Source organism: Amblyraja radiata, chromosome 4 (assembly GCF_010909765.2).
Source record: "Amblyraja radiata isolate CabotCenter1 chromosome 4, sAmbRad1.1.pri, whole genome shotgun sequence".
In the NCBI taxonomy this organism is placed as follows: Eukaryota; Metazoa; Chordata; class Chondrichthyes; order Rajiformes; family Rajidae; genus Amblyraja; species Amblyraja radiata.
In genome coordinates, this window is record NC_045959.1 from 118,354,840 (window position 1) to 118,369,627 (window position 14,788).

The following is a 14,788-nucleotide window of genomic DNA, read 5'->3' on the forward strand; positions in this document are numbered from 1 at the left end:
GGGCCCTGTGGCCAGACTGAAGAGTAAAAATATTAAATAGCGCAAGGCCTGGATAGAGTGGACGTGGAGAGGATGTTTCCACTAGCGGGGGAGTCTAGGACTAGAGGTCACAGCCTCAGAATTAAAGGAAGTAGATGAGGAGGAATTTATTTAGTCAGAGGGTGGTGAATCTGTGGAATTCTTTGCCACAGAGGCTGTGGAGGCCAAGTCAATGGATATTTTTTTAGGCGGAGATAGATAGATTCTTGATTAGTACGGGTGTCAGAGGTCATGGGGTGAAGACAGGAGAAAGGAGACAGGAACATTTAAGAATAAGGAGTAAGCCATTTAGAACAGAGACGAGGAAACACTTTTTCACACAGAGAGTTGTGAGTCTGTGGAATTCTCTGCCTCAGAGGGCGGTGGAGGTCGGTTCTCTGGATACTTTCAAGAGAGAGCTAGATAGGGCTCTTAAAGATAGCGGAGTCAGGGGATATGGGGAGAAGGCAGGAACGGGGTACTGATTGGGGATGATCAGCCATGATCGCATTGAATGGCGGTGCTGGCTCGAAGGGCCGAATGGCCTACTCCTGCACCTATTGTCTATTCGTCTTCTTCTTTTTGTGTCTTTGAAGCTGGTTGGTTATATGACAGTTTCCCATTCCTTTACACAGTCCTTTGCGTTTTTATTGAACACTGCAAGATCCTTTGTCTATTGTCCAATGGGGTTCTGAGGGAGAGATAATTCAGCCATGATTGAATGGTGGAATAGGCTTGATGGGCCGAATGGCCTAATTCTGCTGCTATCATTTATGACCTTAGGACTGGGCACCCAGAGGTGAGCCCTTCATTTCATTGATTGCAGCAATCCAGTCCCCAGCATGAGACGGTAAAGCACAAAGTAGCTCACACCAGATTGCCGTCAGAAGCACAACTCTGCAGTCTTCCTCTCTGTGTTTTCTCGCACGGATCTGCTGCGAATGGAGGGATATGGATCACCTGTAGGCAGGTAAGAGTTGGTCTTGGTGTCAGGTTTGGCACAGACATTGTGGGCTGCAGGCCCTAGTCTAGCTTCCATACGAAACAAAGTCAAAAGTCCTGTTGCCCAAAGAACGCGAGGCAAAATCGTAATCCATGTGATTTTTCACCCGTTAATTGTCCGTTTGTACACAAGTGGGAAGGAGGAACACACCTTCCCGCTGAAGATTGTCACCTGCGCCATTGTTTCCTGTTCCTGTCACGGTTGTTTCCTGTTCCTGTCACGATTGGCGATGAGTGAGGAAAATACTTCCAGATGAGAAGACATTTGGCAAATATCCTGGGGAGGTCTTCATCCGTTTGATTGTGGTTCACTCACTGAGGTATAGACAAGAAGGGCTTCTCCAAACACACCCAACATGACACTAAGGAGAGAGCAAAGAAACTCCATCAATTATACAAACCATCAATTATACAAACTCCATCAATTGTACAAACTCCATCAATTGTACAAACTCCATCAATTATACAAACTCCATCAATTATACAAACTCCATCAATTGTACAAACTCCATCAATTGTACAAACTCCATCAATTATACAAACCATCAATTATACAAACTCCATCAATTATACAAACTCCATCAATTGTACAAACTCCATCAATTATACAAACTCCATCAATTGTACAAACTCCATCAATTGTACAAACTCCATCAATTATACAAACTCCATCAATTGTAGGTTAAAACCTGAGGAAGGAATAAATCAGTACAGCTGTGGAGACCAAGTCATTGGATATTTTTAAGGTAGAGATTGACAGATACTTGATTAGTAATGGTGTCAAGGGTGATGGGGAGAATGGGGTTGAGAGGGAAAGATAGATCAGCCATGATTGAATGGCGGAGTAGACTTGATGAGCTGAGTAGCCTATTTCTGCTCCAATGCCTTATGAACTTATGACCACATGCACAAGCAAAAATAGTGAATAGCAAGATAGTGAATGAGGAGGAGCCAGTGGGTGGTGAATCTGTGGGATTCATCGCAGAGGCCAGGTCATTGGATATTTTTAAAGCAGAGATTGATGAATTCTTGTGTAGTAAGGGCTTCAAAGGTTATGGGGAGAAGGCAGGAGAATGGAGTTGAGACGGAAAATAGATCAGCCATGATTGAATGGCGGAGCAGACTCGATTGGCCTAATTCTGCTCCCATGTCTCATAGTCTTATTTTCTAGTCATTCCTTCTCACTGTGGGTATGTCTTGGTTACTGGGGCAGTTCTCTCAGCTGTTGTTACGGGGGGCAGTGAGTGTGTGGTTGAACTCAGGTTTTCCCTCTCCAGTCCTTCTCAAAGGGGTATTGCAGCTTCAGTTAAGGGCCCTTTCCCACGGTAATTTTTTCGGCGACTGCCGGCATCATTGACTGACGGATCAGGTCACCAGAAACGTTGCGGTGTGATGCGGCATGACGACATATTGACGTGATGACGTATTGTTTCCTCAAGTGTCGCAACAATTTTTTTATCGCCGCTGGATTTTGCAATGTTCAAAATCTTTTGCCGACCTTGATACGTCAGCCAATGACGCCGACAGTCGCCGAAAAGAGTGGGACGATCCTCCAGTGCTTCTACTCAGCGGCTGTGGAAAGCATCTTGTCCGGAAACATCACAATTTGGTTTGGGAATTGCTCTGCCCAGGACAAGAAGGCTCTGCAGAGAGTAGTGCGTTTGGCCGAACGCACTATGGGAACTACACTCGCCCCCCCTGCAGGAACTATACATCAGAAGGTGCAACTCCAGAGCCAACAAGATCATGGGGGACCCCTTCCACCCCAGCAACGGACTGTTCCAGCTGCTACGTTCAGGCAAACGCCTCCGTTGCCATGCTGTGAAAACGGAGAGGATGAGAAGGAGTTTCTGCCCAGAGGCCATTAGGACTGTAAACTCCTATCTCACCAGGGACTGAACCATTTTACTGTTGTGTGATGTCTTTATAAAATTGCTGTGTTTTCCTTTTTTCCCTCCCACAAGTATGTAATATGTGAATATGTGATTCTGTTCCATTCTGTTTGTAGTTTTTTGGCACAATCCGCGAGCATTGCCACTTTTTCATTTCACTGCACATCTCGTCAACTTGACTTGTGTGACTTGACTTTATATCGATGGTTAATCCTCTCAGCCACTCAGATACGTGTGTGAGGTGTTGCATTTTGGTAAGACAATCCAGGGCACGACCTTGACTGCTATTGCTGGTTGGGCCCTGGGTAGTGTTATGGAACAGAGGGGTGAGGGAGTCCAGGAAGTCTTCCCTGAAAGCCATCGCTGGTAGGTAGGATGGTCAAGAAGGCTTATTACGCATTGACCTTCATCAGTCAGGAGAAGGGTCTCGACCCGAAACATCACCCATTCCTTCTCTCCACAGATGCTGCCTGTCCCACTGAGTTACTCCAGCTTGTTGTGTCTATCTTTGGTGTAAACCAGCACCTGCAGTTCCTTCCCACGCAAACTGAGTATAGAGCTTGGGACAATATTGGGACAAATTGGATGAACAGCACTTCATATTCCGCTTGAGCAGCTTTCAAACAGCGGTATAATAATTGATTTCTCTAACTTCAAGTAACCCTTGCTTTCCCTCTCTCTCCGTCCCTCCCCCATCCTAGTTCTCCGACTAGTTTCACCGTCCTCCTGATTAATGTTACTGACTGTAGGCCTCGTTGTCACCTTCCCCTCAGCTCACAGTGAACCATTCTACATTTCCTTGACCATTGTCTACTTTGATTAATTCCTGGGATGGCGGAACTGTCATATGCTGAGAGAATGGAGCAGCTGGGTTTGTACACTCTGGAGTTTAGAAGGATGAGAGGGTATCTTATTGAAACATATAAGATTATTAAGGGTTTGGACACACGCTAGAGGCAGGAAACATGTTCCCCATGTTGGGGGGAGTCCAGAACCAGGTGCCACAGTTTAAGAATAAGGGGTAAACCATTTAGAACAGAGATGAAGAAACACTTTTTCACGCAGAGATTTGTGAGTCTGTGGAATTCTCTGCCGGTTCTCTGGATACTTTCAAGAGAGAGCTAGATAGGGCTCTTAAAGATAGCGGAGTCAGGGGATATGGAGAGAAAGCAGGAACGGGGTACTGATTGGGGATGATCAGCCATGATCACATTGAATGGCGGTGCTGGCTCGAAGGGCCGAATGGCCTACTCCTGCACCTATTGTCTATTATCTATCTGTCGTTTTCACACTTTACCCTTCCATATCTCTAGACTCCACACTGGCCAACAATGTCCCAGCTACATTAGTCCCACTTGCCCACACCAGCCAACAATGTCCCAGCTACACTAGTCACACCTGCCTGCACTTGGTCCATATCCCTCCAAACCTATCCATGTATATGTCTAACTGTTTCTTAAACGATGGGATAGTCCCAGCCTCAACTACCTCCTCTGGCAGCTTGTTCCATACACCCACAACCATCTGTGTGAAAAAGTTACCCCTTGGATTCCTATTAAATCTTTTCCCCTTCACCTTGAACCTATGTCCTCTGGTCCTCGATTCCCCTACTCTGGGCAAGAGACTCTGTGCATCTACCTGATCCATTCCTCTCATGATTTTGTACACATCTATAAGATCTCCCCTCATCCTCCTGCACTCCATGGATTTGAGACCCAGCATGCTCAACCTCTACCTATAGCTCACACCCTCTAGTCCTGGCAACATCCTCGTTAATCTTTTCTGAACCCTTTCAAGCTTGACAATATCTTTCCTATAACATGGTGCCCAGAACTGAACACAATATTCTAAATGTGGTCTCACCAACGTCTTCTACAACTGCAGCATGACCTCCCAACATCTATACTCAATACTCTGACTGATGAAGGTCAAAGTGCCAAAAGCCTTCTTGACCACCTTATCTACCTGCGACTCGACCTTCAAGGAACCATGCACCTGTACTCCTAGATCCCTCTGCTCTACAACACTACACAGAGGCCTACCATTTACTGTGTAGGTCCTGCCCTTGTTCGACGTCACAAAATGCAACACCTCACACTTCTTTAAAAGACATTTGGTCAGGTAAACGGACAGGAAAGATTTAGAGGAATATGGACCAAGGGAGGAGGGGGGGCAGGTTTTCCTAGGCTATCTTGGTTAGCATGAACAAGTTGGGCTGAAAGGCCCGTTTCAATGCTGTGTGCCTCCATGAATCACAAGGGTAGTCCCTTCCCAGAAGTGTTTCTCCCTCAATCACTCTGATCGGCCCAATTACCGAGCGAATTCGGCGGCAGTCACGGTGGCGCAGCGGTAGATTCGCTGCGTTACAGCATTTGCAGCGCCAGAGACCCACGTTCGACCCCGACCACGGGTGCTGTCTGCAGGGAGTTTGCACGTTCTCCCCGTGACCGCGCGGGTTTTCTCTGAGACCTTCGATTCCCTCTCACACTCCTAAGACATACAGGCATGTAGGTTAATTGGCTTGGTGTACGTGTAAATCATCCCTAGTGTGTGTGGGGTGGTGTTAGTGTGCGGGGATCGCTGGTCGGTGCGGACACGGTGGGCCGAAGGGCCTGTTTCCGCCCGTTGTCTCTGGACTGAACCAAACAAAATGTGGCGCATTCTTGAAAGTTCCTACACTGGGGGAAAGCATGGATATGGTAAGTTTCAGTCAGGGACGAGAAGCAAACGGGGAAAGGGGAAAACAAGATTAAGACTGCTGTCACCCAGCTAGTTGTTGGTTGCAGGAATCTGGAGTGCTGGCATCAGCTATGGGGTTATTTGGAATAATGAAGGCCTCCAACTATTACTGCCTGAACTGAACTGACGCTGAAACTGGCAGCTTTAAAACGTTGATGCAAATGGTAATCGCAGTTTGTTCTCCGGATTGAAACAATGATTGCTGCTTTTAAATGAAGACGTTTTATGTGCTGAGAACTGGAGCGCCAGAGAAGTGACTGCATGAAAGATTTTAAATAGATGCGTTACAATAGATTTGCCAAAACGTCACCATATCCCCTCGATACAGTAATACTTTCAACCTTCTGTATCTTGTGTCCAACGAGATTGGGGGGGGGGCGGGGGGGGGAAGGAATGACCGAGGTGGATTTGATTATGTTGGCTGCTTTCTTGGGCAGCGTGAAGTGTAGATGGAGTCAATGGTGGGGAGTGTGGTCTGTGTGTGGGACTGGACTACATCTACAATGGTGGGGAGTGTGGTCTGTGTGGGACTGGGCTACATCTACAATGGTGGGGAGTGTGGTGTGTGTGGGACTGGGCTACATCTACAATGGTGGGGAGTGTGGTGTGTGGGGGACTGGGCTACATCTACAATGGTGGGGAGTGTGGTGTGTGTGATGGACTGGGCTACATCTACAATGGTGGGGAGTGTGGTCTGTGTGTGGGACTGGGCTACATCTACAATGGTGGGGAGTGTGGTGTGTGTGGGACTGGGCTACATCTACAATGGTGGGGAGTGTGGTGTGTGTGGGACTGGGCTACATCTACAATGGTGGGGAGTGTGGTGTGTGTGGGACTGGGCTACATCTACAATGGTGGGGAGTGGTGGTGGTGTGGGACTGGGCTACATCTACAATGGTGGGGAGTGTGGAGTGTGTGGGACTGGGCTACATCTACAATGATGGGGAGTGTGGTGTGTGTGGGACTGGGCTACATCTACAATGGTGGGGAGTGTGGTGTGTGTGGGACTGGGCTACATCTACAATGGTGGGGAGTGTGGTCTGTGTGTGGGACTGGGCTACATCTACAATGATGGGGAGTGTGGTGTGTGTGATGGACTGGGCTACATCAGAGTGGCCCAGCGGTAGAGTTGCTGCCTCATGGCGCCAGAGGCCCAGGTTCAATCATGACTGCAGATTGTATTGTATTCAAATTTATTGTCATTGTCTCAGTTAGAGACAACGAAATGAATTTCCCTTACAGGCAGTATCATAAAAATAAAAATAAATAAATAATAATAAATAATAAAACATATTAAAAATAAAATAGAATTTAAAAAAAGCACAAACACTGAAAGTCCACGACACAACATAACACAGTGGCACCAAGGTGAGGAAGGCATGTCTGTCTGTTCGGAGTTTGCACGTTCTCCCTGTGACCACGTGGGCTTTCCCCGCATGCTCCGGTTTCCTCCCGCACTCCAAAGACGTGCAGGTTTGTTGATTATTTGGCAAATATTTGGCAAAAAAAAAAATCGAAGTTGTCCCAAATGTGCAGGTATGGGATGATCGCTGGTCGGCGCGGACAAGATGGGCCGAAGGGCCAGTTTCCACACTGTATCTCTGAAGTCTAAGACTGCATATATAAAATTGAGAGGCATAGATAGGGCAGACAGAAGGCTCACCAGCGTCTCTTCTTCCTGAGGAGACTGAAGAAGGTCCATCTGTCTCCTCAGATTCTGGTGAACTTCTACCGCTGCACCATCGAGAGCATCCTTACCAACTGTATCACAGTATGGTATGGCAACTGCTCTGTCTCCGACCGGAAAGCACTGCAGAGGGTGGTGAAAATTGCCCAACGCATCACCGGTTCCTCGCTCCCCTCCATTGAGTCTGTCCAAAGCAAGCATTGTCTGCGGAGGGCGCTCAGCATCGCCAAGGACTGCTCTCACCCCAACCATGGACTGTTTACCCTCCTACCATCCGGGAGACGCTACAAGTCTCTCCGTTGCTGGACCAGCAGGTCCAGGAACAGCTTCTTCCCGGCGGCTGTCACTCTACTCAACACTGTACCTCGGTGACTGCCAATCACCGCCCCCCCCCCCCCCGGACACTCCTCCCACAGGAAAAACACTATGTCTGTATGCATGTAAATAGATTTATTTATTGCTCATATTCTATGTCGCTCTTCCAGGGAGATGCTAACTGCATTTCGTTGTCTCTGTACTGTACACTGACAATGACAATTAAAGTTGAATCTGAATCTGAATCTGAATCTGAGACAGACTGAATCTTTTTCCCAAGATGGAAAAATCAAACTCTAGAGGGCACAGCTTTCAGATGAGAGGGACAAAGTTGAAAGAAGATGAGCAGGGCTACTTTTTGTTTTTTCACAGAGGTTGGTGAGTGCCTGGAACGATGGTGGTGGAGGTAGATACAATCGTGGCTGGTGTTTAAGAGGCTTTTGGATATGCAAGGAACGGATAGATATGGGTTATGTCCCTCCAATTAGAAAGGAGTTGAGGCGGAATTTCTTCAGCCAGAGGGTGGTGAATCTGTGGAATTCAATGCCACAGGCGGCTGTGGAGGCCAAGTCATTGGGTATTTTTAAAACGGAGATTGAGAGGTTCTTGATTAGTATAGACATCAAAGGTTACGGGGAGAAGGCAGGAGAATGGTGTTGAGAGGGATAATGGCGGTACAGACTTGACGGGCTGAATGGCCTCATTCTGCTCCTATGTCGTATGTGTAGATAGTTAAGAGATGTACACAGAGTGCTGGAGTAACTCAGCGAGTCAGGCAGCAGCTCTGGAGAAAGGGAATAGGTGACATTTCGGGTCGGAACCCTTCTTCAGATTGAAAGTAGAGGGGGGGGGGGGTGACTAGAGGTACGAAAAGGCTAGACCAGGTAGGTTAAGAAATGGTCTTGGTATAATGTTTGGCCCAGACTTTCTGGGGCAAAGGGCCTGTTCTTATGCAGTACTATTCCATGTAACTGCAGTATAGTACACATTTCTTCTTATAAGTTCATGTTGGAGTCGCAGAATTAGGCCATTCGGCCCATCAAGTCCACTCCGCCATTCAATCATGGTTGACCTGCCTTTCCCTTTCAATCCCATTCTCCTGATTTCCCCCCATAACCCCTGACACCCATACTAATCAATAATTTAACAATCTGCACCTTACAAATACTCAGTGACAAGTCTCTCCAACTGTCTGTGGCAAATAATTCCACAGATTCGCCACCCTCTGACTAAAGAAATTCCTCCTCATCTCCTTTCTAAAGGTACATCCTTTTATTCTGAGGCTGTGCCCTCTGGTCCTCGACTCTCCCACCAGTGAAAACATCTATATAACCATACACTGTAAACCATCACACAAACCAGCCTCCCTTCCATTGACTCCATCTACACCTCACGCTGCCTCGGCAAGGCCAGCAGCATCATCAAGGACCAGTCGCACCCTGGCCACTCGCTCTTCTCATCTCTCCCATCGGGCAAGAGGTACAGAAGTGTGAAAACGCACACACCTCCAGATTCAGGGACAGTTCCTCCCAGCTGTTATCCGGCAACTGAACCATCCTACCACAATCTGGAGAGCAGTCCTGAACTACTATCCACCTCATTGGTGACCCTTGGACTATCCTTGATCGGACTTTGCTGGCTTTACCTTGCACTAAACGTTATTCCCGTATCATGTATCTGTACACTGTGGACGGCTCGATTGTAATCATGTATTGTCTTTCCGCTGAGTGGATAGCACGCAACAAAAGCTTTTCACTGTACCTCGGTACACGTTACAATAAACTAAACTGCACTGCATCCTCTCCACACCCACTCTATCCAGGCCTTTCCCTATTCAGTAAGTTTGGTTAAATAAAATGTCAAGCTTTAAAAAGAAGTTTAGTATATCTGCAGTTTGCAGGTGTAGATTGGTAGCTGCCCATTTGTTGCTCAGAGATGAGATCAATGTGGAGCATCTGATGTCGGGAAGATATTAGGGGGAGTTGACGGACAGCGTGGATAAACACGGATTGCTTTAATTGTATTATTCACAAGCAGTGCTGCTGCCCACAATCCATCCCCCCCCCTCCCCCCACTGATTATGTAACCTGCACCCTGTGGCACACCATGTAGAAACGGCTCAGTTTTAGCGCAAATGTGGAACAGTTTCACAATTAAATACATGAGTCTTTATTTTATTCATTCAAATGACGTGGCCTTCTCAGGTAACCTCAGTCAATGCATGATTATTCATTTTGTGAAAAATCTACTTTAGACAGAGTCAAGAGAGTGTTTTATTGTCCGAGGTGTCGGGGGTTGGAAAATAGACAATAAAAATACTGCAGCCCTCGTTTCATTTTGTATATTTTATACAGCTCTTAGTACATATTTTTTCCTTTCCCGCACAGTTATATTTTAGCTCAGTAATCCATTTTAAATTATTTATCTGCAAACACCACGGAACGCTGAGAGCTGCGCTTCAGAAAGGAGTGTTTTAGTTCACTGTGTTTACAACCAGTGGTGCTATTAGCTACAAGGCGAGGTTAGACACACTTGGATTATTTTTTCTGGAACATCTGAGGTTGAGGAGAGACCTGATTGATGTGTATAAAATGATGAGAGGCAGAGGCAGTCAGCACCTTTTATCCCCAGGGTGGAAATGTCAAAGATTAGAGGGCATAGCTTTAAAGTGAAAGGGGCTAATTTAAAAGAGACGTGCAGGTCAAGTTATTTTACACATAACATAACAGGTGGGTGCCTGAACACGCTACCTGGGGTGGTGGTGGACGCAGATACGATAGTGGTGTGTAAGTGGTTTTTAGACAGGCACATGGACATGCAGGGAATGGAGGGATATGGATTACACGCAGGTAGATAAGATCAGTTTATCGTAGAATTACACCCAAGACAGACACAGAGTGCTGGAGTAACTCAGCGGGTCAGGCAGCATCTGTGGAGAACATGGATAGGTGACGTTTTGGGTCGGGACCCTACTTTCTGTATGAAGAAGGGTCCCAACCTGAAACGCCACCTATCCTTTTTCTCCAGAGATGCTGCCTGACCCGCTGAGTTACTCCAGTGCTTTGTATGTTTTCTTTTGCAAACCAGCATGGTTCATTGTATCTGCTGTAGACATTGTGGGCAGGGGGTCTGTGAGTGTGCAGTACTGTTCTATGTTCTATGTACAGTTTGATATCGACAGATTGACAGATTCTTGATTAATACGGGTGTCAGGTGTTATGGGGAGAAGGCAGGAGAATGGGGTTAGGAGGGAGTGATAGATCGGCCATGATTGAATGGAGGGGTTGACATAAGGTCATAAGTAATAGGAGCTGAATGAGGCCATTCAGCCCATCATGTCTACTCAGCCATTCAATCATGCTTGATCTATCTCTCCTTCCTAACTGTTGTACCATGTTTGTGAGAATGACCGGGTCATTTGCAGTAAATGGTCTTTCTCCCTTCTCCCCTCTAGTGTGTAGGGAGTGGATGAGAAAGTGGGGCAACATAGAACACGTGTGGACTCGGTGGGCCGAAGGATCTGTTTCCATGCTCTAAAAGTAAAATCTAAAGCAATGATGAATGAATTGAAAAGGAACTAAATGAAACAAAAAAAAAATCATATTTGAAAGAGTATTAAGTTCCATTTCTATTGCCAGACGTCAAAGGCTATGAATAATATTTAAAGTCTTGGCAACGTGAAGCCAAGTACTGCTGACAATGGAGACGCTCCGTGATGAGTTATACACACTGAGGCCTTTGAATATCAGACAGCTTAGACCCATTTGTCAATGTGGGCACTTCACATAAGAGCCAGTGTCAAATGTAGGATTATATTGTCATTTTGACCACAATGGTGAAACAACTGGACTCTGCATTTCATTTCATAAATCGCCTCCCCCCGATCTAACATCTCGGTTCAGGAATAGCTCCTTCCCCACAGCCATCAGGCTATTAAACTCTCTGCCTCAGAGGGTGGAGGCTGGTTTTCTGGATGCTTTCAAGAGAGAGCTAGATAGGGCTCTTAAAGATAGCAGAGTCAGGGGATATGGGGAGAAGGCAGGAACTGGGGCACTGATTGGGGATGATCAGCCATGATCACATAGAAACATAGAAAATAGGTGCAGGAGTAGGCCATTCGGCCCTTCGAGCCTGCACCGCCATTCAATATGATCATGGCTGATCATCCAACTCAGTATCCTGTACCTGCCTTCTCTCCATACCCCCTGATCCCTTTAGACACAAGGGCCACATCTAACTCCCTCTTAAATATAGCCAATGAACTGGCCTCAATTACCTTCTGTGGCAGAGAATTCCAGAGATTCACCACTCTCTGTGTGAAAAATGTTTTCCTCATCTCGGTCCTAAAAGATTTCCCCCTTATCCTTAAACTGTGACCCATTGTTCTGGACTTCCCCAACATCGGGAACAATCTTCCTGCATCTAGCCTGTCCAACCCCTTAAGAATTTTGAAAGTTTCTATAAGATCCCCACATTGAATGGCGGTGCTGGCTCGAAGGGCTGAATGGCCTACTCCTGCACCTATTGTCTATTGTCTATTGTCTAATGACCAGCGATCACCTTGTACACTAGCACCCTGTATCCTACACACTCTAGGGACAATTTACATTATTTACCGAAACCAATCAACCTACAAACATGTATGTCTTTGGAGTGTGAGAGGAAACCGGAGTGCCTGGGGAAAACCCACGTGGTCACACTCGCGGGTAGAACGTACAAACTCCATACAGACAGCGCCCGTAGTCAGGATCGAACCCGGGTCTATGGCCAACTCTGCCGCTGCACCACCCTGCCGCCCCATTATGTGGAATCATGTGAAGCTCACGGCTCTCCTCACTAGGTGAAGAGCTAATGACATCATTACCAGTTTTTACTGCCTTTGCACAGGCCAAACAGTATGATGGAAACGGTTGCCAGAATGAGCTTAAACACAAAATGCTGGAGGAACTCAGCGGGACAGGCAGCGTCTCTGGAGAGAAGGAATGGGTGGCGTTTCACGTCGAGACCCTTCTTCAGAGTCAGGGTAGAGGGAGAGACAGAGATAAGGAAGGGTAACGGCACATCAAAGGGGACAAAGTCCGAGGAAAATGTAGAATAGATCATTGTCAGTTAGCGAGACCACACCTGGAGTATTGTGTGCAGGTTTGTCCCCTAATTTGAGGAAGGACATTCTTGTTATTGAGGGAGTGCAGCGTAGGTTTACAAGGTTAATTCCCGGGATGGCGGGACTGTCATATGCTGAGAGAATGGAGCGGCTGGGCTTGTACACTCTGGAGTTTAGAAGGATGAGAGGGTATCTTATTGAAACATATAAGATTGTTAAGGGTTTGGACACGCTAGAGGCAGGAAACATGTTCCCGATGTTGGGGGAAGTCCAGAACCAGGGGCCACAGTTTAAGAATAAGGGGTAAGCCGTTTAGAACGGAGACAAGGAAACACTTTTTCTCACAGAGAGTTGTGAGTCTGTGGAATTCTCTGCCTCAGAGGGCGGTGGAGGCCGGTTCTCTGGATACCTTCAAGAGAGAGCTAGATAGGGCTCTTAAAGATAGTGGAGTCAGGGGAGAAGGCAGGAACGGGGTACTGATTGGGGATGATCAGCCATGATCACATTGAATGGCGGTGCTGGCTCGAAGGGCCGAATGGCCTACTCCTGCACCTATTGTCTATTGAGAAGGTGACAACGAAGCAAACAGAGATAAAATGTAATCAGGGGGACAGTCAGAGTTGTTGGAGAACTAGGAAGGGGGAGGGATGGAGAGAGAGGGAAAGCAAGGGTTACTTGAAGTTAGAGAAGGCGATATTCATACCGCAGGGATTATGTTGGCTGCACAAACGAAATATGGAGCACATGACTGCCTGATCTTTAAAACAGAGGGATGATGCCAGTGTCTGCACACAGCTTTAATTTCTTCAATGACATTGGCACAGTACAAGATCTGGCTGATAAATATCTGCAGTGTAGTGGGACTACAGAGGGGCAATATATTATTGCAAGTACTTGTGGCAGAAGTGGATGATGGAGAATGTGATTGCAACAATTGATGGTTACTGCTTCACTGTCGAGGTAAAGGAACGCTCTCCATCATCGGTGTTATTTGGCCATCAGTTAAGCCTGATACACAACTGTTAACATCTTCAATGCATTTAGATAATAAATTGTCTCCTTACCAGCAACTTGTACGTGTGTTCAATAGAGTCTCAAAGACGGCAAGTGACAAACACGCGGCCAAAACCTGAGTGGACAACCAAAAGAAAATTACATGATTGGGGGTTTACTCATCATCTATCATTGTCTGTTCAGTTCAGTTTAGTTTATTGTCACGTGTACCGAGGTACAGCGAAAAGCTTTTGTTGCGTGCTAACCAGTCAGCGGAAAGACAATACGTGATTACAATCGAGCCGTCCACAGTGTACAGTTACATGATAACGGTGAAAGCAACAGGTGTCCTAAACTTTCTGAGGCGCAACTTTCATCATTGTTCAACTTCTGTCGAGGAGAAGCGATACTTCACCCTCGTTAGACCTCATTTGGACTTCGCAGTTGCAGCATGGGACCCATACACAAATAAAAACATTTCTTCCATCGAACGTGTCCAAAGACAGGCAGCTCGATTTGTTACCAACACCTATGAGAGAGAAGCGAGTGTCATCAAACTTCTGAATTCACTGGTCGGGGTGGAACCCTCTCCAAGACAGACGTGAAGCTCACCGTTTGACCTGTTTTTACAAAATGTTAAATGGCCAGCTCGACATAGATTACAAAACCTACACCAAACCCAAACCAATTAGGAGCAGACGAGGGCATTCGATCCAATTTGAGATTCGAGCTACAAAGACAGATGTGTACAGCAATTCGTTCTTCCCCCGCACAATTAAAGCATGGAATAATCTTCACCCTACCATAGTTACCCAACCAGATGCAACTAAATTGAAGGTAGCTCTTTCTTCCCAATAACCCTTTCTGGCTTAAGTCCTCCCTTCACCACCTCCAGTTTAAATTCCATTTGGAATATTTTGGAGGACCAAGAAACCAAGATAAAGGAATAACGTTTAGTGCAAGGTAAAGCCAGCAAAGTCAGATCAATGGTAGTTCGAGAGTCACCAATGAGGTAGATAGTAGTTCAGGACCGCTCTC

The 14,788-nt window shown here is 46.6% G+C and overlaps 1 protein-coding gene across 1 annotated transcript in view; it reads right to left on the minus strand.

Moving 5' to 3' along the window:
- Positions 1-690: 690 nt before the first annotated feature.
- tmem241 (transmembrane protein 241) overlaps positions 691-14,788 on the minus strand; it is a 120,429-nt gene continuing 106,331 nt past the window's right edge. Inside the window, exons 14-15 of the mRNA XM_033020422.1 lie at positions 13,822-13,886; positions 691-1,382 (exon numbers count right to left, since the gene is read on the minus strand). Coding sequence (XP_032876313.1) covers positions 1,310-1,382; positions 13,822-13,886 — 138 coding nt within the window. The 3' untranslated portion in view covers positions 691-1,309. The remainder of the gene's footprint in view (positions 1,383-13,821; positions 13,887-14,788) is intronic.